Below are 24,378 nucleotides of genomic sequence, written 5' to 3'. Positions count from 1 at the left end.
TTGAGCAGCTCAAGCCAGGAGCAGAAGTGCCCTGGTTGATTTTGACAGAATCGGAGCTACAGGTAATCTGGTTATAAACTTCCTGTTTCTACTGGTAGTATTAACCATCGTAAAGATTTATTGTTTACTGTTTCAGCCACTTTTTGGGGGCGAGGATAGCAAAGATTGCATTCTGTACTTTACCTTTTGCATACCAGCATTATTTTTTCTTCGCACCATAAAGCCTCACAAAGTTCAGCATGACAAGTGCAAAGCCTTGCAGTGTGGAGTTATGTAAGTTGGGGAATGGCCAGCTAGACAGCAGCCTTGCAGAAAAAGATTTGGGGATCCTGGTAAACAATTAGTTGAAAAAGTCCATAGTACATCATTGTAGAAACAGAGGCTGCCTGTGTACTGGACCGCATTAGCAAGAGAATAGCCAAGAGATTGAGGGAAGTGGTTATTCTGCTCTTCACAGCACTTGTGAGGCCATTTCTGGAGTTCTCGGCCTTCCAGTACAGAAAAAACACTGAGAAACTGAAGTGAGTCCAGCAGAGGAGCAGTGGCATGGTCGGGGGGCCAGCAGCACATGCTGTGCAAGATAAGCCGGAGATACCCGGGTTTGGTGAGCAGAGAGGAGGGAAACCTGGTCATGATCCTCAACTGCTGAGATGTTGGGTTAGGGAGAACACAGAGGCAGACGCTTCTCAGGTGCACTGCCAAGGGGAAGCAATGGACACAGGCCATGGCAAGGAGCATTCTGACTATGTGTAAGGGCAAAAAGTATTCCTACGGAGGGTGGCCAGGCACTGGAAGAGAGACCCAGAGAAGCTGACAGTCTCTCCATCCCAGGAGATAAACCTCACCTGGGAAAGGCCTCGAGTGACCTGATTGAACTTTGATGTTATCTCAGCTTTGAGATTGGACTCTGATCTACAGAGGTCCCTTCCAAACTAAAATTATTCTGATTGATTTTTTTTTTCTATGTTAGCAATTTATTTAACATCACAATTCTTTTAATAGAAAAGTTGTTCTTCCTACTTCTCAGGATGAAAAGAGGTGAAATAGAATCTTGTTGTAGATGAAGTAGTTGACATAACTTGTGTAATTTTATTATTTTTTGCTCATATGAGGTGTTTATAGTGATTGGTTGGCATTTTACCGCATAGTCTGAGTGTAAGTATTGACAAACCTTTAAGTAGATTTTAGGCTTGTAAATGATGGGAAACTAAATTTTGTTCATGTTCTTCTGCCATGTATTTAATAAAAGCACCAGTTTCCTTGTTCCTGGATGAGAATTGCCAGAACAGGTTTCAAGAACTTTGAACCTATGTTTTATGTCTAGTGCTCTTTCCCAAGTGTGGTTTCCTTATGTCTAGTTGTTAACCTTGACAGCAGTTGAAGTATTTTAAAGCTTTAGTTCCATGGAGCTGTCAGAAGAGCCTGCAATCCCTGCATGACTGCGAGCCTGAATCATCCCTTATGAAAAATACAGGTTTAGCTGTTCTGGTAGAGATGTTCTCATGTCACAAAGGGATCTCTAACTTTTAGGCTTCCTAATGTCCTTATATGTAAAGATATAAGGAGTCTGACTAAGCAGTTGCTAACAACAGAGTGAAACAAATCTTCCTCATGGTTGTAAAGATCTAATGGGAGATACTGTCAATTTTTGTTTCATTTGTAAAATAAGAGCTCCTATGACTTACATGAAGTTGGACTTGCAACATGGTTTTAGTGCTGATATTCTTTCTTGATAGTAGTGCACTTAGCAAACCAAAACCCATAACAAATGCAGTGTTTCAAAATAATATTGATATATGGAAAATAGCATAGGAAGTGCTATCAATAATAAGGGTAACAATATACGAATGGGACAAAAAGCAAGAACTGATCCCTTTGTTAGTGGTGTGTTGTAATTGTTAACATGATATCCTAAGTGAGCCTTGACTTTCCATATGATGAATTTATATCTGTGTTTTTGAGTACGCTGCGTGCAGCAAACTTCTGAGAAAATAATAAGATTTTTCAGAATTCGCATGATTCCTGAATGCCTGGAAGTCTGGTAGACATCCTTGTCAGAGCACATACACTGTCAGCTATGTCATGAAGACATTCATTGACAGAACTATATCATGTAATGGTCCATTGCCCTTCTGGGGCAAAGACTGTGTGTATGTAGGGAATTCATAACGTTGATTTTTCAGAATAAACTGTTCCAAGTGTCGCACAGTTGTTTCACATGCTGTGGTTGTGAGGCCTCAGCTTTGTTTGTGATTGAGGTACGGAGGTTGTTCATGCTGTGTTCTAGTTTTGGTGTATTGCTTCCCTCTTGGGAGGTACCTGCGCACTGTGCAAGTACCTTGGGGGGAAAAACAGAGAGTGAAGTAATGGTAATAACTTCTTTCTTTGGATTGAATCTTGCTGCCTAAAACTACTGAGAAATATCATCCCCTTCCTCTCATGTGTGTAATTTCCTCTTTGATTTCATCGTACAGACTTTTTACTTCTTATTTCCTATTTGTATTTAGAGAAGGCACTTCGCAGCAATGTCTTCAGAACAGCAGTTCAAGTTTGTGCACGCATTGCTGTGATGATCTTTTGCGTCAGTGGCTGTAATATGTCATTGTGCACTTACTTACTTCAAGTATATGCTTGATAGCTACAGAACAAATAATTCAGAGACTTCACTGGAAAATGTGCTCCAGTAATTTACCGTCAGAGCTTTATGGGGACCCTGAAATGGGTGACAGCTGGTAGAAGATAATGGATTATCTTTCTGCAGGAGAGAAGCATGGGCAAGACCTACTTCCTACTTCAATCTCCTCACCCTCATCTCTCCCTCCCCCCTCATGTCCCATATAACACTTAAGAACCTGTCCTCTGCGTTTTCTGGGGACTTAGGTGGAGACTGTTAGCTATCACCTCTGTGTTAAAAAAAAAAAAAAAAAAAGATTAATTGGCAAGGAAATGAGTTTATCTGTGCATAACAATTCGTGGAAGAGGAAATCAACACTGTCTACTTGTAACCTTTTAATACTTGCCCAGAAATAGATTGTTGAGGAGTCATAGTATTTGAATTAAAATTTGCAATATTGGAATTAAAAAAATAAACAGGTACACCAATTAGAAAGGACTGGAAAAAGCATCACTCAAAGTCCTAAATATTGATCAATACACTACAAACATTGGTCAGGCCAGACATCTTTATCACTTCTGGAAGTACCGGGTAGCCTGTACTTTAAAAAAAACCCTAAGTTGAGCTTGTGTACCAAAATGTTTGTTGAATAAGATTTTGAAGGAGAGATAGAACTGATTATACTTGAAGAAAAAATGTTCAGAAGTGATAACTGAAAGATTCTTACTAGACTTTTCAGGGGGTTGATGTGTTAAAATATGTTCATGTAGGACAGATGAGGCTCCAAATTGACTTAGTTATTTGAAAATGCATTTCATATAGAATGGTTCTTCTGAAAAGGCAAACTACTTAAGTTTTGATTTCATGCAATACAGTTGTAAATGTTCCTGTCTTTTTACTTCCTTTAAAATAAAGCTGAAGAGACAGGGCCAGCAACTGCACAAACTACTCAAGTATTGTAAGATATCTTAAAATAATTTAGTACATTTTTGTTCCTGTGTAAGAGTAGCTACTGGTACAGTGTGAGCACTGTAATAGAAATCATGACAAAGTGACAGTTGCTGCTCATGCAAATCGTACAGTGAGCAGTTCAACACATAGCTGTTCCTGATACTTTTTTTCAAAGATTTTGTGGAGTTAGATTTTTTTGGAGTGATGCTGCGATGAGTTTTGTTTTAGAATTCAAATTATACAGGAAACAAGACTTAAACTTCAAGAAATAATGATAGAAGTGAAATTGCCTGTCTGTTAGGGTATAAGTATTAGGATGATTCCCAGAAGAACGGTCTTCAAGACTAAGCTTTATAAGACCATACTTCCTTCCCCTAAGTGCTGCATGGTGTCTCTGTCCTAGAGACCATTGTCACAGGTTTGTGTTGAACCAGATCGAAGCCCGCATGTTACTTAAAAGGCCATGAAACTACCAAGAGATTTAAAAATCCATGTCCTTGCTGGATTCACAGTGGCAATCCAAAGACAGAATGATGTGTTACTAAACAAGCAGTCCTGTGCACCTTTTTCATGTAGGTTAAAAAAAAAAAAAGCCATAAGTGGCATAAATACTGAGAATCTTTAGAGATGAAAAAGAGGAGATGACATCTCTTCCAGATTTCTTTCCATTAGAAAATTCCAAAGAAGTTTATGGAACAAAAGGATTGCGTAGCCTCAGCTCCACAATACTAGCATCAAAAATGGAACCAGTGCATCTGAACTACAGTGCCAAGGATGAAAAGTTTGACAGTCTTTAAAAGACCGTGGTTTGGGACTGACTGGTTTTTTGAAGTAAGTGCAAATGGAAAATATTACTTAAGAGCTAAACCAATCACTGAATGGGCAAACTAGCCAAGGTTCACTTAGATGACACTGGAGATAAATTAGTAAAGGAAAACACTAAATTCTGTGTGGAAAAAGAGGAGAGACAAATGGCGTATAGCAAAAATGTCGTATAAGGAAGTAGAAGGGCAGTCATTTGACCTTTCTCTGTAAATTGTCGACTTCAGTGTCCATACTAGTTTGCAGTTACATTGCAACAGCTTAAAGTATGTTGAAAATTGGCAGAAATTCCTTGTTCTGCTTGTGGTCTCCTCAGAGGCCATGTACTGTGTCAGAAGATTTGTGGAAGTTAATGCATTTTTGTTGTTTCCTACTCTGGAAGGGCAGAATTCTAAAAGCACATTTGTGCTGGTAAGGTTTTCCAACAGCATCTGTACAGGCTTGCAGGTGCTCACACTCGTGTTGTACTGGAACATCCAAACGTTTGGTTATTTCCAAGTATGAGGAAAGGAAAAGATTGGAAGCCAAGAGAATGGAGCCTGAGGTATAGATGAAGATTTCAGATTGCCAGCCTACTACAAGCTTGTTCTGAATGTACTGGTATTTGATTTTCTCTTTCCAAACCAAAACACCTGTCTAGATGGGCTACATATGAGGAAGGAAAAGGAGTTCTTTACTTAAATGTGTGGAAATAAATCTTAGGGTGAAAGGATTATGCATGTAATGCCTATTAAACAAAGGTGGCGTGTGGATAATTTTACTCTTGAATTCAATTAAAGAGAGCTGAAAAGTTGTGTTAAAATGATAGGCTTAAAAGCGGAAGGTTCTCTCTGATTCTGCATCTGATATAAAAATCTTGTTGGGAGGATCCCCACTTGATATGCCTGCCTTGAAAATGTGAGGGGTGAGGTGTAAAGGTGTGGTATTTACAACTGTGAGCGTGATGATTGAAATGATTTTCATATTTTAATAGCAGTAATTTTGGTATCAACTAAGGACAACAAACAGATTTTTCTTTTCCTGATGGCTTCAAACATATGCAAGAAGGAGGGAGAAGCTGGAACCTGGGGAGCTTGGGCTGCTGCTGGTCGCACTGGGGTGCGCAGTAACAGGAGGTACGTTCTGGTTTGGAATGGTGGTGTGGAGGATAGAGGCTTCCGGGACCCCCCAGGAGACTGGGAAAGCCCAGAAGTATGTCCATTAAACAGTGTGGTGTGTGGGCTGACTGTCTGTTCAGAGCTTGCTGTTTAAAATGACAAACCAGAAACTGGATTTAAGAATTTCTGAAAGTTAGCATGGTAAAGATGATAAGAAAAAATGGGCTAAAAATACAAAACCAAAACAAAAATATGGGGTTTTTTTTGATACACAAAATATTGAGATAAGGTGAAAGAGCTTATTCAGTATACTCTACATAAATTAGTGAAAAGTTTGATAAGAAAGGGTGACAAAAATATAAAATGAGGGGAATATAAGAAGAAAGAGCTCCATCCTGACTGTACCAGGGAAAGCTGAATTTGTAATGCTTGGCAACTTCGAAATGTCTCTAGAAAAAGGCATGATGTTCTTCCAATTTTAGATTCTTGTTCCATATGCTTTACTTATACATGCGATGTTACAGCTCTTTAGTTGTGCTCTAAATCAGTTGGATATTCTAGCATTTGACTTCCCTAAGGATGGCTATTTGATTTAAAGGAACTGAAAATTTGAACATGTATAAACTATTGTGTGTCTAATATTCCAAATTATCATTTATCCAAAATGTTTTCTTTCAGGGCTATTTAATGTGTATTCAAAAAAAAACAACCCTGCTTCCGAGCAAGCTTTAGGTTGATTTTTATTCTTATTTAGTAGCAGGTGTTATGATCTTGATCAGTTTGAAACTTCAGAATGATTAGTTGTTGCTATTTAGCAACAGGTGATTTAAGGACAATATTCTAGGATGGAATTCTCCAGACTTCTGAGTTTACTTCTTAATAGGGACAATTTGGGGCTTTTTTGAGCCATGAGAACGTTAGAAAAAAATTCTGTACTGCTAGTGATCCATGTACCACAGTGGTCTAGAAATCTACATCTAAGGTGAGATTTAAGATATTATAGGCTTCCAGTAGATTCCACCCTTTTCCTCCGCCTCCTTCCACCTTGCCCTGCAAAATCTAGACTTTCCTTTTTCAATTTAAATTTATTTATTTGGAAAGCCTTGGAATAAAGAGACACAAATTTGGAAATGTGCTGAGTCAGTGCCAGACATTGAGGAAAAGTTGCATAGTGAAATTAGAAGCAACTTGCTTTATCTGGATGAAGTTTTCATCACACCTTGAAAGGCTGAGAGATATATTTATCTTTCTTTTCCCTTTCTACTCTTCTTACATCTTTTTGAGCAAGTAAGTGTTGGGAAGCATCCTGCCCTCTGGAGACGCGCTTGCCCTCTGATAGCCCTGAAACCAGGGATTTTTCTGCTACAGATGGCTGCCCATGCCCCTTATGCCCTGCTTGCCTTGTGTTGTGTTTGGAATTACTTGTAGCACTCTGGGTTGGTGAAAATAGTGTTGCTGTAAATGATCTTCCCCTACCTTGCTCCCAACTAGGGGCACTGAAGGAGCAGAGCAAGGCACAGTGGCTTTGGCTCTGGAGTTCCTGGTCTAAAGAGGGAGTTGAAGAAGTGAAAGTGTGTGTAATAATAAAGAAGCCTCTCTGAGCCTACCACTATAATATGTAGCAAGTCTTAGACTTGTTAGGGTTCTCCACAAATATAAAGACAATTCCCCTCTTCACTGCTTCTGAGTAACTTTGAGTTACTCCAAACATTCTAGTGCCTGGTTACAGTAATAGCTTGTTGGATGTCTTTGTGGCCTTTTCCTACAGCAAAAATCTGACTTTCATTGACCTTTTAATATGGATCTGGAGCTCTAAGGAAGTTCTGAAACAGGGTGAGTAATGTCTGAGAAAATGTCCTCCTGCCCGCTGCCATTTAAAAGGAAGTGGAGTGAACAAAAGAACGTGCCACACCTGTGCTTAAAGTAGTTGCTCCTATCTGAACTCTTGAAATTGAAAAACAGCTCAAGGTATTTATATGCATAGTCTTGCAGCCTTGAGCCATCAATAAAAAAAAAAAATGGAAATTGGGTGCAGTTCAGTAGCACTGTAAGCTGATCTGTAAGACCTGTACCTTGGTCTTATACTTCCCAATTCACGATGTAGATGAACAGATGTAGATGGCTGAGAACTGAAGTATCAGGAAAAAAAGGATGTTGTCGTTGCATTTGTCTCCTTTGCCCAGCTCACCTGGCAGCTGCCTGGACATCAGCACCACGGCAGGAACCTCTGCAGCAACCGGGATGGTGTGATGGCCTTTGCATGGGCAGCTCGTCCCATCTGGCGCTGCGCTACTGAAGGTGATGGCTGCTGAACAAGAGCTGCACTCCCTTACCCTGCTTGCTGGTGCTGGTTTAGCAGCCACTTCTGACCCTTCAGTGCCGACAATTTGGTTTGATAAACTACAGGATGGTAGTTGCATTATGTATCTTGTTCAGTTAGTTTTTGTTGGTTTAGTGAGCAGAATTGGATCCGTGAGGTGAGACCAGCTGGATTTGTTACAGCTGATTGAAGGAAGGGAGCAGTTCTGTCAAACTGCCCCTCTGGTCACAGCAATCCGCTCCAGTTGTGTCACTCAACCACATCTTCACTCTGGATTTGTAAGCAGAGAAAAGGGATACCTCACGATGTGGATTTCTCTCCTACCACTCTAAGTGCATTTGTGTAGGTGCTTTGTTAAGAAGAGCTTATTAATAGAAACGCCTAACCTTTGAAATAAAGGGGGTGGCATGTGGTAAATATAGCACCAATGTAAAATATGAGTTGTTCTGTTACATAATGCATGTATTAAGTTTTTAGTAACTTGAGAGAACACCTTCATATATCTGGAGAAAACAAAAGATGTGTGTTTACTGTAAATAACTGATAAAATGGTTATGCTACTAGTCTTGCTAGGTTTTACTTTTAAGATGAAATAAAGCGTGCGGTTAGAAAACCAGAACTTTTCTCATACATTGATGTAAGTTGTAGCTTCTTAATTAATGTAAATGTTTGTAAGCTTATATCAGCACAGTATGGTCATCAGATTGGAATTGTTTTATTTCTTAGGAGGGTGTGCAAGATATGCTGGGTCTGAAATTCAGATTCACGCATATGTTCTTGAAATTTGAGCGAGCTCAAATTTGAGATTTTCTTAATCTCTGGTTTACCACTTATTTTTCTGATAGTTTCAATATTGAAGAGTTTTTCTAAGCAGTCATAATTCTCAAACTATTCTATGAAAAAAATTAAATCTGCTTTTTAGATTATTTGTCATGCAGTAAAATAAGTGGATTTTAGCAATATTTACAACTTTGTTATGGAATGAAATAAATTGAATCATTGTAATTCTACTGTTTGGAACTGCTAATTCATGTAGAAAAATGAAACAATTATTCCATTACTGACAATATGTGATCTTCATTTGCTGTGGCTTAAGTGGTCTCTCCAATACGTGCAAAATGTGGCCCTGGAGTTAGGAGTACAGAAAAATTTGGGTGCCAATAAGGTGACATTAAACAGAGATTGTATTCTATGGTGTTTCTTGTCATGCATTTCTTACAATGTTTTGACATGTATCTTGGAAGATCCTGTCCTAATGTGCTGTAGGTTGACTAGAAACACTCTTGCATGGCATTTCCACGCTCACTGCACTCCGAGGCAGATCCACATCAATTCCAGAACAGGCCATTTTGCCCTTTTCCACCCTAGTCCTGCTGCCTGCCTTGGGCTGCAGTGACACAGCTGTCTGTGAGTCACACTGGGCGAGTGGTTCGATGGGAAGGGATGGGACAGACACGTTTGCTTTCGCCTGGAAATATTTCCTGGTTTGACATACCACATCAACGCTGATGATGATACAGAGAATACAGAGGAGTTGAAACGAAGAAATAAGCTTAACAGCAGAGTCAATGGTACTGTTAAGTGACATTCTTTATTTTACCAGCGCTGGGGAACACTGGGAATCATCCTCCATAAGTGCTCCAATGATTGGATGCTCTTGCTTTGCTTATATTCACATAATTATTACATATGCATTACAATTTTTGAAAAATTTTACATACAGTATATCTATACTAAGAAATAATTGATGATGTTAGGTATAATTGTTTAGCTTCTTACTTACCATACATCTATTAATTATTAGTTAAATACAAACTAAGCACTATGCTTCTGAACAATGTATCACTTAATCTTCTCTCTCCCTCTTGTCATGCAGAAGGATCTAAAACCTGAAAAATATCCCTTCATTTTGCAGGTGATCAGAAAGCATTTATCGTGTCAATTGGTTACATGAATTTGGCAGCTTCTCTTCAAAGTGTGGGAAGGAACAAGGAGGAACTCCTTTGGCAACAGGATGTATTTCCTGGATTAACGTGCTCTTGTAGTTCCACTGTCAGTTGTCCCAGATGTCTGGGAGGTCAGACAGTCCTAGGGAAAACCTGTAATTCAGAGAGCCTGTATATGGCTTATTCTGCATGTGTCTTCTGGGCTGGGTATGATCATCTTGAAGAAAATAAAAGAACTGAAGATGAAACTTAAGAAGCCATTGTGTATCAACAGTTATTCAAAAGCAGAAAATGTTTTTATTGTGGAATAGTAATCTTTTATTTGCATTTTTTTTTAGCAAGGCTTAAGAAAGAAAGTACTACCTTTGAAAACTGTAGGTAATTGAAGTAGAAGCAAGATTTGGTATTTCAGTCACTTCAGAAAGTCACAACTTGCAGACGTTATTTGACTTCTGCAGGATATATTCGTCAGTGAAGTCTCTATCGCTGAAGAGGCTGATAAACCACTAGGGAGTCCATGAGGGTGCATAGCCTGCTGAAAGAGCTAAGAACTTTAGGGAAACGTTATAGAGGCTTGGCAGCTTTCCCTCTCCTAAACAAGTGTGACAAGTTGGAAAGAGGTATGACAACTGGACTACAAACTGCACTCAGGAACACAGTTTCTCTGAGAGCTTTCTTAATTCTCCCATGAGGGTTGGACTAGAACTTAATCTCAAACTGCTGAGTGTTCTTTGAAATGCCCTGATAGTGCTCATAAAGATGCAGGTTTTCTTGTTCAGAATGTGTTACGCTGTTTGAAAACGTCTGTGTCATGATAGCTGTATGCTAAAATGTTATACATTGTGACACTGCCAAGCTTGTGTGGAAGGGAAGTCACTTCTGGGTTTCCCAAACTAAGTGCTCTTTGGAGTCATGTTTTCAGTCTTAGTACTAACAGTTCTATCTTCCAAGGTCAGCTTCAATATATAAAAAAAACCCAACCAACCAAACAAGAACAACAACAACAAAAAACCCACCACAACTGCACAACCAAACCAATCCACCACAAAACAGAAAAACACACATACACACTCTGTCCCGCCTCCTCCCCCCCCCTCAAATAATTAAAACAAACAAACAAACCCACCAAACCAAAAACTCTGCATTAATTGGTTTTAGAGACCAAGTTGTACATTCCCAAGCTATGGCTCATTCCCAAACAGTAACAGAACATGAAGATGAGAAGTTGGACAGTGAGCTCCCTTCTCTGCTAGATCTCAGTTGTAAGCTTCCTCTGCCTTGTACTTGCATCCCTCGTAGCGTTAGGTCTGATTGGTGTGTGGGTTTTATTTTACCTGACCATTACTTTTCCATAGGGAAGCTACTGTCGCGTATGTATATGAGTACAGCAAATAATAATTTGGTGGTTGTTCTTGGATATATAAGCCAACATTTTATCTCTCCCACTAGAACCATGTTGCCATCTAGTTCTCAAAGAGGAGTACAGTGGCTTTTACAGGAGTTTTGGCAACATGTTTTGTCACTTCGACTACTCAGAATCATCTGTGTGTTCCTCTGTACTTGTCTGTGCCAATATTGAGTATTATCTTTGGTGCTTTTCATTGTAAGCATGAAAAGCAGTGAATGGGCTAGTCAGGCAGATAGCCAGCTATTAAGTGCTTGTGGTAACACTAATCAGCAAGCTGGCAAATGGTAGCATATTGCAGCAAATCCAGTCCTTCTATGTGGTACTTGCTTTCTGGGCTTGCCACAACGAAAGTGTGCTTACTGAATAACAGTGAACAAGGGTGATGTTTCAAAGTAAATGCCTTGTTCCTCTGCTGGCAAATTTACTGCCGCTGATAGGATCAGCACCAGAACTACTGCTCGATATTTTTCTTCAAAACATTTCCCAATGCCATTACCCTTTAGCGTGGTGACAAATTTTTCGTGCAGTTATCACAAACTAGGATACAAATTCTAAGTGCCAGGATCAGTTCATCTGTAACTGATAAAGCAGCTGGTGGAGCAAAATGCAGAAGCCATGAGCACTCAGTCTTGGTCTGTGCCTGAAAGTAATGATGGATTTATCCTTTTAAACCTTTGAGGATTTTGCATGTAATTATCTAAATCTTGTCCAAGCTTATGGTTCTGTTAAGTGCCAGTGAGGTATCTGATTGAAAGTGGTCAGGTACTCTATTTTACATATGCCAGAAGGCTTTCATAAAATGGAGCAAAATCTGTAATCATGGTTGCAAATGGTTATCTTTGAGTGCTACTTAAAAAAAAAAAGTTTGAGTTGGTTTTTTTTTAAAATATTTGTATACCAGATTAAGTATCACAATACAAAATTTGATAATAGTTACAACTTATTCTCTTGAAAAATGCTGGCAATCAGCCTCAGGAAGGTTCAGACTTTCTTGATGTTGTATTAGTATATATGCCTGTTGCTACTGGCATTTCAGTTCAGATAAATACTGTTGGAAGAGAACATCTTAAAATTAGGAAGTACTGACAACCAGGCACTCTGAAGCTCACTGACCTTGCTCAGGGGACAAAGGGGACTCTGACAGCGTGTGAAGCAGCATCCTGTGTGAAGAGACTGTTCTGCAAGGGCTGTGAGCACTTTGCAGGGCATAACCAGGTTGTGCTTCTCAGGTTTTTAGCCCAGTGGAGCTTGTATCATTGTAATGGTTACCAGTCTTGCACCACTGCATCTATTTGTCTAATGGATGTTGATGAACAATGAAAAATCAGATTATTGAGCAAGAGGCAGACAGAGCAAATGAAGTGCATGCTTCTGTGTGTGTGTTATAAAACCTGTAGCAACTTGGTATCTTTGGACATCTTCAGTGAAATTTGGTAAAGGGAATATTAAGGGCCTTCACTGGGATCAAAATATTAATATACTGGGTTGGCGGAATGGACTCTGACTGCCAAGGAGTATGATCACATGTACCTTATTTCCGTAGGAAACCAGACTGAAAAAAAGCATTCACAGAGGTGGGCAGTGAGAGGAAACAGGCCAGCAGAGGAAAAGGGAGGCAGAGATCTGTAACTGGAAATATTAAGACCAGAGTCAACAAAGGATGGAAAAATTTAGATTTCTAAAATACAGGGAAAATTTCACAATCAGGTAGCAAGAGGATTGTCCTTCTTTAAACCTCAAGTGTGGGTTGTAACAGGTATTTATCACCCTGGTAAGTAGGTTGGGGCTACCTGGGTGTGGGTATCTCCCAAGACATGTATACAAGCACTAACTTGTTAAACCTGTCAGCCTGCTGTTTTAGCAGCAATATCACAGGAATGCTGTTTCTTTGAAAAGGGTGCACAAAGGGCAAACAAGTTACTTGATTTCTAGAATGTAAGTGAAGAGAGGTGGTTGAGGGAAATGGTAAAACTCACTGCTCTTTCATGTTCTTCCTCCAAAGAAAACATCTTAAATAAAATATTGGATCTGCCTGCTGGGAGTATGGCTCCACAGACAATTATCTGCGTCATTTTGTTGTTTCCCTGACATGAATATTTTGCAATTCACATAGTTTCCTACCACAATGTTTTATAAAGAGGATGAGTAGATAAAGAGAGTGTGGTGGCAGATGAATTTCTGTATGACCAGACAGTTTGGACATACCTTCTGGGTAGACCTGCCTGAGAGTTATCATCATGGTATATAATGGCTTAAAGCCCAAATCACTTACAGTATCAGTTATCAACTCTGAAACTGCCTGGTGCATGGCAGTCCAGGATATGAATAGGTTGTCCAGAGAGGCCTTGGAAGTTTTTGAGGCCTGACCAGGAAAAACCCTGAGTAACCTGGTCTGCAATCCATAGTGACTGTGATTTGAGCAGGAGGTTGGACTAGGGACCTACCGAGGTCCCTTTCAGCCTGAGTTGTTGAAAGAGACCTCTGAGTCTGTGTATTATTTTCTTCCAGTCCTCACATTTATTTAAAACTTGAAACTGCCAATGATTCAAAACATCAGATGTTCTTGAATGTTTGGCAGTGTGACTCAGTGACTCTGAATTTCTGGAAACTTGCACTGGCTAACAAAATACACAGGAGTCCTCAAATTAGAGCCATTGGGTAACTCCACCACTGAAGCAGTAGTTATCGTAAACCCAGCGGGTGGTCTTTTGTCCAAAGGTGGTCCAAATAAAGGTGCCAGCTTTTGTGATTCCAGAGAGTAAATTATTGACGTAAATGGAATGGTTCAGAATCTGAACAGAAGGTTAAAATCCAAAACATACCTCAACTCTTCTCATTTTTAACCACATTCTGTCTTGGGAAAAGTTGTCCTGTTATTTCTGTGGAGGGTGATGTTGACAATAGTGCCACCCTTCCCTGACCTGCTCTCAGGAACGACAGGAAATTTGCGGTGTGCTTCTGACCTTGGCAGAGGCCACATGCACCCGCTCCTGGGGTGGCAGCACAGGGTCCCCAACCTGCCGTGTCAGATCCTCTCTGCTGGCGTTTCCTGCAGCTTTCAGTCATTCTGAAACAGTCTGCAAATATCTTTCATCAGGTAGCGTAATATAAATTGGCTGCAGTGTAGATGCACCAGCTCGCAAACCTAAATCATAAACCTATTTACCTATGACTAGGCTTCAAATTGCGTTTTCAAGTTATTCAAATTGATGTTTTCTTTTTGCGCAAACAAAATATACCCATCCCATCTATCAGGGGAAGAGGAGAATATGATTGGAATAGAATTAGTTTGTGGGTGGAGAATTATGGCTTTCATACATACCCTGTTTTGATGAAGAAATAAATGCTGGCATTTCACTTCTCCTTATGAATATTGATCAAAACGTTGACTGTTACTGTTTTATATTATATTCTTGAGAGCATACATTTCTTGACTCCTTAAAAATAGTGATTTTGTAGGGAGTTTTGTGTTTTCGTGTTTGGTTTTTTTTTTTTTTTTATTGTGTGGCCTTATGGAATACACCCTTCTTCCAAACAAGTCTGAGTACAATAATGCAAAATCAGCTTGAGAGGAAAGGCAGTGATGCATATGAATGTATTGCACATACAACGCCTATCCCAAATTCTGATTGCTGCCTCACAGTCATGAATAAACAAACTCTGGCAATTACTCTCAGCTAATGTTACCCTGACAACAGTATATATAACAAAATTCAGTAACCTCTGCCAACAAAACCCCCAGTACAGCTAATGCTTCTGTTTGCCAGGATGAAATACTTTCATTAAGTATTAAATCAACTCCAAATCATAAGTTCTGCTTTTAATATTAGGGTCAAAACTAATCGGTAGAGTGTAATTATTCATTCTAGTATGTGGAGAGAAATTTGCTTTGAGTTCCCTATTTATAGAAGAGTGATATGTGAAACAAGAAACTGGAGCTTTTTACCGGTATATAGTGGTGAGTATATCACTTGACATTGTTCTGGCAAGCACAGCAAACACGGTTCCCTGATGATTTTTGGTGCAAGTTTCTGCTCTCTCAGTTTTGCCAGTTGTGTGCGTGCTGCGGATCTGGATGTCAGAGGGTTGAGGGACAAGCGGCTCCTGGGGGAGCAGGAAAGCAAATTGGAAATATTTTTTGATTTAGCTTACTAAGAGGTAAAAATTGTGCAGTCCAGTACTTAGAAACAGCAGGTTACAACGTGGTGCGAACAGGGTTCTACTCCAAAATGGTGATACATTAAGTGTCAATTTAAACAGATTATTGGTTTCTTGCTTCCCCTGTGCAATGATCTGCTGCGTAGCCTCTGTTAGAGTCTCGGTGATGATGAGCTTCTGTGCATATTAGGTTTTATCTTCAAATTTTATTTACTTTTAAGGAATCTTAGATGTCTTGACAAAGACCTGAATTTTTCTATTTTGGGGCAAGTCCTATCCAATTTCAGTGTTTTTTCTGTATATTCATTTTTTCATGTTTGATGCTGAGCTTTCCAAGAGACAAAGCACTCAACTTGCAGGTTTTCCAAACACCAACACCTGCTGAATACTAAAAGCCAACATTAGTTAAAAAGTTACTTCTTTTTAGGAGGGAATACTTTTTTCATTTACATATATTAAACCAATTCATTTTAATATGTAGTAGTTCAGTTGACCAATTGAGATGGAAGGAGCAGGACCAACCTAGGATTCTTGCAGTTGTTGAATTGAAGTGGTGGTAATGAGGTCTGCTGATCCTTCCTTTCTGAAGGACACAGTTCCAAGAAAGGCAGCGTTAATGTCCTTCTGTTTATTCAAATCTAAGTGCATGCTCTGCTTGATACGTTATAATTATTGTATTTTAAAATATAAAACTCATTGAATTCACTTGCTTTAATACAACTTAATGCATTTCTAAACCAAATCCCAGTTTTAGCAAGGTGAAGTTTGATATACTTCAAAGCCAGGAGAACTGTAAACAAAATAATAGAATATTTTGTCACCAGTTTACAAAACAATAAAAATGTTAAAAATAAGAGATTTTTTTTTTAATGTACAAGATGACTTAAACTCATGTGGATTTGTGTCTTTCTGCTTTGGAAGTTGCTTGGGATCAACTTACAGCAGCAGGATTTTTTATAAATACTTAAGCCAATTTTGGTATTCTGTTTACTAAGTAGCATTATTGGTAAAATTGATTATTTCTTAACAAAAAAAAGGGTCTTATACTTGGGTTAGTGGTATCTGCCAGAAGTAAAATGACTAGGTTTCATTTACCCTCTCCTTGAATTTTAATAATTGAATCTGGTGTCGGGCAAAATTAATGACCTGCATTCTGTAGTAGTGATCCATAACTTGATAACAGAACTTTTGCATTCATTTCTTATCTGTAGTTGTATTTCCTCAGTCTGTCCTGGTTTGAAGGGAAGGAGGCAGGAGAAGCTTGCAAAATAACCAGTGTGTATGGCGGCTGTCGGCAGTGGTGTTCAGTTGTATACGTGTCTGATTGGACTGGTGTAGGTCTCATAAATCATTTGAGTTGGTGTTGCTGGGTAAGTTTGTTAGAAACAATTTCGGTTTTTGGGGGGATGATGATGATCTCAATGGCCTTGTGGTGGGGGACACCATGGTGGGCATTTCTGCCCAGCTGAAAGGCAGAATAAAGCAGAAAATCTAGTAGGATCTCATTCTTAAATTTCATCCTTTGGATAGACAAGAAACATCCATTGGCAGAGGTGTTACTTGTGGAGGAAACCTTTTCAGCAACACCTCTGCTAAGTACAAAGAAGCCGCGTGGCTATTGTCCAGTACAGCTATTTCTTCATTTTGTTAGCTGTTAAATGATTTTTTTCCTGAGAGGTTTTCAGGCTTTCTTGGTTAGAATTCCTACTGCAATCTGTAATCTCCAGTTCAGACTTCTGTATCTTCTGTGTGTCTGTGAGGTTTGGTTTGTTTGTGTTAGTATCTGAAATACATCGCTAAGGCAGTGACCCCGCTTGTAAGAATTCTGTCTGGCTTATAACTCATTACCTTAATCATAATATAAGATGAGGTAAAAGGAGGAGTGTGGGCTGATTTACAATGAATAGTTCTGTGATGTTTTATTCAGTTACAAATGGAAAAAATAATACTGTTCAAAAACTTCAGAAATTTTAGTATAATAATATTTGTGATTAGGTGGAGAAGAGCAATTTTTTTGTGTGCTTGGAAGCGTAAGCATCTTTGCAGACACCATACTTCATCTTGTGCAGTTTGGCTTGTGCCACTGTTTCCTGATTGATTTGGTCTTCATAATCAGAGCACTGAATTATAACAAATGTATCTAAACAGTGATCCTCATCTTGTGACATGCTGGAAATAAAGAAAATATTCTGAATGGGAACTAGAGAGGAGAAAATAGATGTGATCTGCAGGTACAGTGGAACTCATCAATCAGATATTTTGAAAAATGTCTTGAGTCCGGTGGGACTACCAGAACGAAGTAGATGAAGGTTGGTTAGTTGCTGGGCATCTTTTAGGCTGCAGCCCTTCAATACTTGGTCTAGTTCAGATCTGGTAAATGTTGCTTCACAGCAAAGATAGTTCAAAGTAAAAATCTTAAATTAGCCACGGATCTCATAGGAAATGGTTTCATTGCTATTGAGTAGAGACAGCTCTCTTGAGAGCGAGTTGTTAAAGGTTTAGCTCCTACTAGATGAAATAATAAAAAGTAGACCTGAAGTCTGCTTAAGAAGAGAATTATTCTGGTGGCTGAAGGATAGGACAGATTTTCCCCAGAGTTTACTAGTAATGAATCAGCTCCCTCCCCTCCACTCGGTCCTTCACTGATTCACAAAACCCTAAAGAAGCTGGGGGGGAATCCTGAAAGACAACTTTGCTCTTTACTCGCTGGTATCAAGGCAATACCAATCATAGGACTGAACTTTTAAAAAAATTCTAAGTGTTAATTAAATAGTGTAATTAATATTTTTTTTCCTTCTATAGTTCTAATAGTAGTTGAAAAACTCCTATTGCATTGGGTATGCAATGAGTACCTCTGGTTTATGGATTATTTTTGGCTTGCAATATTTCTCTTCGTAATTGAATTTTCTTTTTTTTTTTTCTTAAACAGCAAAACCATTTACAAAATTGGTAAAGGAAATGCAACTCCATCGAGATGACTTTGAAATTATAAAAGTGATTGGAAGAGGTGCATTTGGTGAGGTAAGAGATTTTACTTTGTTGTAGTAACGTAACTTACCTTGCTTGTACATCTCATTTTTTGCTGCAGTTGACCTGTACTAGTCCTAAAGAGAAAAGATTCGCACAGATGTATTAAAATACTTCAAAATGTGGGATGTAGCAAGGTACTACTAGTGAAAGGTCCCTTTGAAGCAGGGAGTTTAGTGTCCGGTTCTGCTGTTTCTGTGACTGACTGTTTCTTCTGACTTCAGTGCAGCAAAACAAGTGTCTCCTTGGTGTGCGTATGGGCAGGGTGGTTCCACCTAACAGCTGCACAGCTGAATTTGGGATCTCTTCTCCCACTTGCCGTATGTACTCTTCTGTGCTGCTGTAATTTAACACAGGACTGGGCTGCTTCTATGGCAGGAACGCAGAGGCTGCTCCACCCATCTGCTCTTCTCTGCAGCAATCTGGTAATGCAGAAAGACACATTTGGCTGCCTCAAAGGCTCTTCCCTGTCATCTTTGAAGATCAAAGGCTGCTGGATCTGTTTTTCGGACAGCAAGTTGAATCATGCTGGGATGATAGGAACGCCGTGTGTTTTGAGGACTTGCCAGTCCCAGGACCCTGGACTGAAGCTTCGCTTCTTATTGTACTTGATGAAAGTCTCATCAGTCGTAGAAGTCTGATAGGGCTTTCCACTGGCAAAAGCATTCATGAACATGTCCCCTCCAGTAGGCACATCATACCTGAGACTTCTGGTAAACCTCAGAGACAGCCCTTCCAGCATTTAAGTACGTGTGACTAAAGCTATAGCTGCCAGCAAAAGAAGTTATTAACCAGAGAATTTTTGAAATTAAAAATCCCTTACATTTCTTTCAGGAAGCTTCTTTTAAGTAGTGCCACAGTAAAGTAAAATGTAGTGAAAGCCATTAGTGGCTCACTTCAGCTCATTATCACTTGGTTACAGCTGCTGCTGCCGATGGCTAAGGCTGGGCTTCCTTATCTTCATCTCTTTTTGTCTCCACACCGAGCAGAACTGTGTGCTGTGCTGGGCTTTCCTTCCAAGCATGGTGTGCCATGGACTCTACCACATAGGATTTGATTGTGGGACAGAGGTACCATAGGCAGACCAGAAACAAAGCTAGAAAAATGCCAGGAACCTACTCGACCCAGGTTCAGAAAGCAACAAGGTTTCTATGTGCATATGCACATGGTGGTGGATGAAGTAATACCTTCGTATGCATGTCATTTAAGCTACTTCCAAGACGTCTTTTGAGGAAAGTGGATACCTGAGACAAAAATAAGTGTTTCAGGAACATCTCTTCATGTGTGCCATCATCTAATGATGTGATGAAGTAACATGTAGCTCATGTGAAATCATTGTGAGCATATCTGCTGAAGGTACTTGAGCATTTTGAGTAAAATGTCCAGATAAGTGGTAAAATCTTGACCTGTAAGACAAAAGTTCACTATCTAGTGGATATTGAACTTAAGTTGCAACATTTGTTACAAAAAAGGAAGTGTTATCTCAGGGTAGTGGAAATACTGCATGCGGGTCAGTTGGTTGTTTCACTTGAGTGTTTTTAGCTGATGTGTATTATTTGAACATGGCTTTTAGAAAAGATGCTGGATAGAGTTTGTCAGGAAAAAGCACAAATGGGAAGAAAAATGCTAAGTCTGAGGAAGGGCTGAAAGCTACAAATTCAGTCTAGAAAAGAGGTCTGAGCAGAGAGGTTCATTTTGAAGAGAGTTCCCCCACTTACTGCAGAACTATTTTGCTGCGCATGAGCTGGATTTCTTATGGAGGAAACTGAACCAGAACCTCTGTTCCAGGTGTGCACCAAATGTGCTTCTGGCCCCAAACAATACGTTAGAATCACTGGGTTTGACTTGACCAGATGAGATACAGTGTGAAGCACGATTCCAGAAGTGCACACAGTATAGATGGGAAGGCTCAGCACAGGCTACTTTCTTCTGTTGTTCTGTTCTTGCTGTGCCAGATTGCTTGCTGTAGTGGCTGTGACCACTGATACCTAAAGAATTTCGGATTAGTGTTTTGGCAGTTTGTCTTTTGGTGGGATTAGAGGTGGTTTCTGGATCTTTTCAGAGCTAGACTGGTGAATGCTATAGCTATCAAAAATGGTTTCAGGTCAAGGGAACCCTTTATAGCATCTTGCAGATGGAGTCAGTGTTGGGAATGCCTTCACACAGCGTAACTTTAAGGGTGGGCTGTTTTCCATTGTTCTTGCTCTGTTCTTTTTCAAAAAGATGCTCTTCTCCACTTAAGGAATTGACCAACTGGAAATCAGACAGCAGATGAACTATTTATATGAACTTCAAGAGTCTTCAGTTTATACTTGCTAGGGCATCTAGGATGATATTTCTTAGCTTTGGATCAAGAGTCTTAAAGTGTTGATTCAGGCACTCCAAACACTATTAATACAAGTTTCCATGCAGAACTTGTATCTTTTATACAATGTCTTTCATATTCTTTCATTTGGAAAAGCATCAAACTTAACCAAAGCACTTTTTACATCTCATCCCCTCCAGTGGAAATGAAATTTCACAGAAGTAAAATGAGAAAGTATCTTAATTTCATTCTTCTGTTAGAGCTTTGAGTACTCACAAAGTCAGTGGTGTTAGTTATTTCTCAATATCACAGTTTTGTCCTTTTAATTATAGAAGTTTTAGTTTATAGTTGTAGCAGCTTGAAACATTTTGATCAGTTTAAATTTTGCAGAAGTCATTGATTTTAAATTCATCATACTTTAATCCTACTTGCCAGAGAATATGTCATGCTTTTTGCTTATGAATGAATCCTTTGACCCTTGTGTATATTACGCTGCCAAATATTACTGGCATTATAAAATAATAATTACATAGAGGTTGAAATTTCATAATAAGAAAATAAAATCAAGTTTCTGGAGAGTGACTTGGATAAAGCACTTCAGAAAACTGAATAGAGGAACTGTAAGTAATTTTTCCATGGTATGTTCATACATACGTAGGAACTATGTTAGAAATTAGGTGATGGAATTCTAGTGGTTATTAGTTCTTGTTTAACAAAAAAGCAAACAAAAAGCCCCGTAACTATCTGCTAGGAATAAATTTTTGAAATACCTGTAAAATATTTGTTAGACCACATAAAGAAATGAATCAGAATTAAACTAAACATATTCGTGTTAGAATTAAGTAGTTTGAATTAAACGCTAAACAGCTAAACAAGCCAGACTTCAAAAAGGATGAAAACTACATTCCATTCTTCTCAGTTCAGCTACTTTGGACTTTTTGGAGAATGCCAGGGGCTTTAGTCTTACCAAAGAAGTTTTTCATAAATCAGTAGCTTTGAAGAAAGATAAATAAAGGCATGATATTAGTTATTAGTCAGGATCAGTGGTCAATTTTTGCCACACGACATGTAAACCAAGGAAACATGGTCTTTGACCAGAGAGAGGACTGAGACCACATGTGGGCTTGTCCTTGTGAACACAACTGCAAAATCAGTATCTGATTTAAGGTAGATTGATATAATCACCAGCACATATCTTTACTGGCTTGTCAAAGCATTTTCTTCCTTTTTCCTTTTCAAACTGGCAGAACTCAGCCTCGTTCTTTACAAGTTTTCCAGTAATATGAAAACAAAACCCAACTGGTAATCCAAAACCACCTAAGTGAAAGTTCTTATAGCATGGGAGATTGGAGAAAGCAAGAGAAATAAAATTTTGTAAAGTTCACATTATTATGGTAAGACAGAAATAGCCCAGCTCAGAACCTGGAGATTTCTTCTCCAGCCACCTGCCAAAACACGCAGTTCTCTTTTTTCTCATAAACTAAGCCAGCTGCTTTGCATGCAGGTTAAGCTGAATGTCTGAATATCCTTTACAGCAATATTTAAGGCTCTGACTCCTGGAGTCACTGACTTGAGAATATAATTTAATTTTTTCAGAAGTTTCATAGTCATGAAGAAAATTTTGACGTGTTCTTTGAGTGCATGACAGCTAGAATAGCATATAAATTGAAATGCTAGCTGTAGGAACTGCTTGTGGCTCTTCCCCATCTCCCAGGGTGTATTCACCTGGGTGCATTCCTAGCTGGGTGGAATACTTTTCCTAAGAAGTTTGGTTACTTTCAGTCTTTCTTTTTTATGGGTCATATAGGCAGATAGCTCATGTGCAGAGGTGCAGCCTCCACGAGAAATAAAACGAATAATTAAAAAGCCTCCTGAAATAAAATCAGAACTAAAATGGGTTTCTGTAATCTTAATTCTGGTTTCTATTAATAAAATTAATGTAGAAGTCTGTCTTCATAGACAAGAATCTTTTCTAGGGTGACGTTTTGGTTAACTAGTGAAAATACACTTTCTTTAGAAGAAGATTTAAAGAATATGAGCACAGAATGGAAAACTCCGCCAGCTTTTAGACCTTTAAAAAAAACCACACTAAACCAAAAAACCCATTCCCACCTGTGGCTTGAAGTTTGCATGTGCCTGACTGCTCCTTCCATCTAGAAACACCCCGGACCATTATTTGAAATGAAATAATGTCCTGAGAACCTGTGCTTGGTGGGATTGTGATTACCTGAGAAACTTAGGCCAGCCCAAGCAGTGCCTGCCAGGTGCTCGGTGTTTGCCCCTGCACGCCAGAGGAGCTGGGAGCACTATTGCTGCAGTGTGCTGAGAGGGACAGCATGAGCATCCTCTCTATGGGGACTGTCTGGCTCTAAGCATTTGCACTTGTTGCTTTGCAAGCTTCATCTGACCTCTTGGTAATGTACTTATAAGTCTTTAAGATCACTTTTCCTCATTTTGTGTGAAGGACCGTTTAGGCACGCTGCTGTAGATCAGCACGTTTCAATGAAGAGTAGTTGTTGAAGGAAGAGCCGTGTCAAGATGTACCTCGTTTGAGAACATGATTGTATGACGCGGCTGACACCTCTTGGAAATTTGGCAGCATGAGGCTGAACAATTGTTTTCCTTCCCTTGTTTGTTAGCAAGGATTTCTCGAATGAGCAACACTCACTGTGGTTCCAGCGGAAGGGTGGAACTGCTTGGTCTTGCTTAGCACAGAAATAACTAAAACTCTTAATGTGCCCCACCTAAGCATTACTGCTCTGGATGGATTAAAAGTAGCTTTTCATATAAACACTTGTTGTGTACGGACTTGATCTGTGTAGTGTTTAGAAATAGTACGTCACCTCAACTCAGGTTGCTTAGTCAGAATCTCAGCTGGAATCAAAAGACGTAAAAACATGTTTTCAGAAGAAAATAAATACTGGTTGAGACGACAGGGCCGATCCCCTGTGTAGCACAGGTTTCTGATAAATTATGTGGTTCCTAATGAGGGATATACTGGCTAGGGGTGAAGTGAGACCCAGCGTGAATATACAAAACCTAAGCTTCCTGCAGATAGTTGTCCTTGGCAGTGACATGCAGAGGTGTCTGTGCCTTTTCCACCTTGTAATTGCAGCTGTAGGGTACCGAGTGTAATGTTTTTATATACTTCTAGAAATGAACCTGGGGCACAGTGAGCCTACAGACTGCAATTAAGGCTGTTTCACCTATTCAAAAACTTTGGTGAATGGTATTAGGTCCAGAGCAGGGACTGTACCTTCCTAAGTTGTACGTTAACAGAATGTGTAAGTATTGCACAAAACATATGACATTTTCATCGAGCTATTCAAAGAATCAAAGCATTCAGAATACGATGCAGAAGACGTATTAGCTTTGCTTTTCTACACTATGCCCTTCACAAAAAAAAAAAAAAAAAAAAAATCAAAGCAGGCTATTTTCTGCTGTGGAAATGGACAAAGAAAGAAGCTGCTTTGTTTTGAAAATGCTTCAAAAGAGCTGGTTGCTATCTCAGTCCTCCCCACTCTCTGTCTGTTTGTATGGCAGCACCAAGTTACTATGGTGACAGGCAGGTTGGAAGGGGCTGGAGAGACACAGTTCATTGTGGTGCTGCTGCCAGACCAGCCACTTGGCTCTGCCACCCCCCGACTGCTGAGGAAGAGCTTGGGTGTTATTCGGCGCCTTTATTCTTCTTTTGCAGAACCTTTCTGGCTGGCACTTGTAAGTGCTTTCT

The 24,378-nt window shown here is 39.4% G+C and overlaps 1 protein-coding gene across 6 annotated transcripts in view; it reads left to right on the top strand.

The window, feature by feature from the left end:
- The window catches only part of CDC42BPB (CDC42 binding protein kinase beta), a 96,312-nt gene that overhangs the window by 10,849 nt on the left and 61,085 nt on the right, over window positions 1–24,378 (top strand). For all 6 annotated transcript variants that reach the window (XM_065840005.2, XM_065840009.2, XM_065840008.2 and 3 more), the window contains exon 2: window positions 18,246–18,337. In XM_065840005.2, the coding sequence (XP_065696077.1) occupies window positions 18,246–18,337 (92 nt within the window). The remainder of the gene's footprint in view (window positions 1–18,245; window positions 18,338–24,378) is intronic.

Source organism: Patagioenas fasciata, chromosome 5, assembly GCF_037038585.1.
Source record: "Patagioenas fasciata isolate bPatFas1 chromosome 5, bPatFas1.hap1, whole genome shotgun sequence".
NCBI classification, from domain to species: domain Eukaryota; kingdom Metazoa; phylum Chordata; class Aves; order Columbiformes; family Columbidae; genus Patagioenas; species Patagioenas fasciata.
The sequence above is the reverse complement of the archived record's forward strand: the minus strand, read 5'-3'. Positions and strand labels throughout refer to the sequence as shown.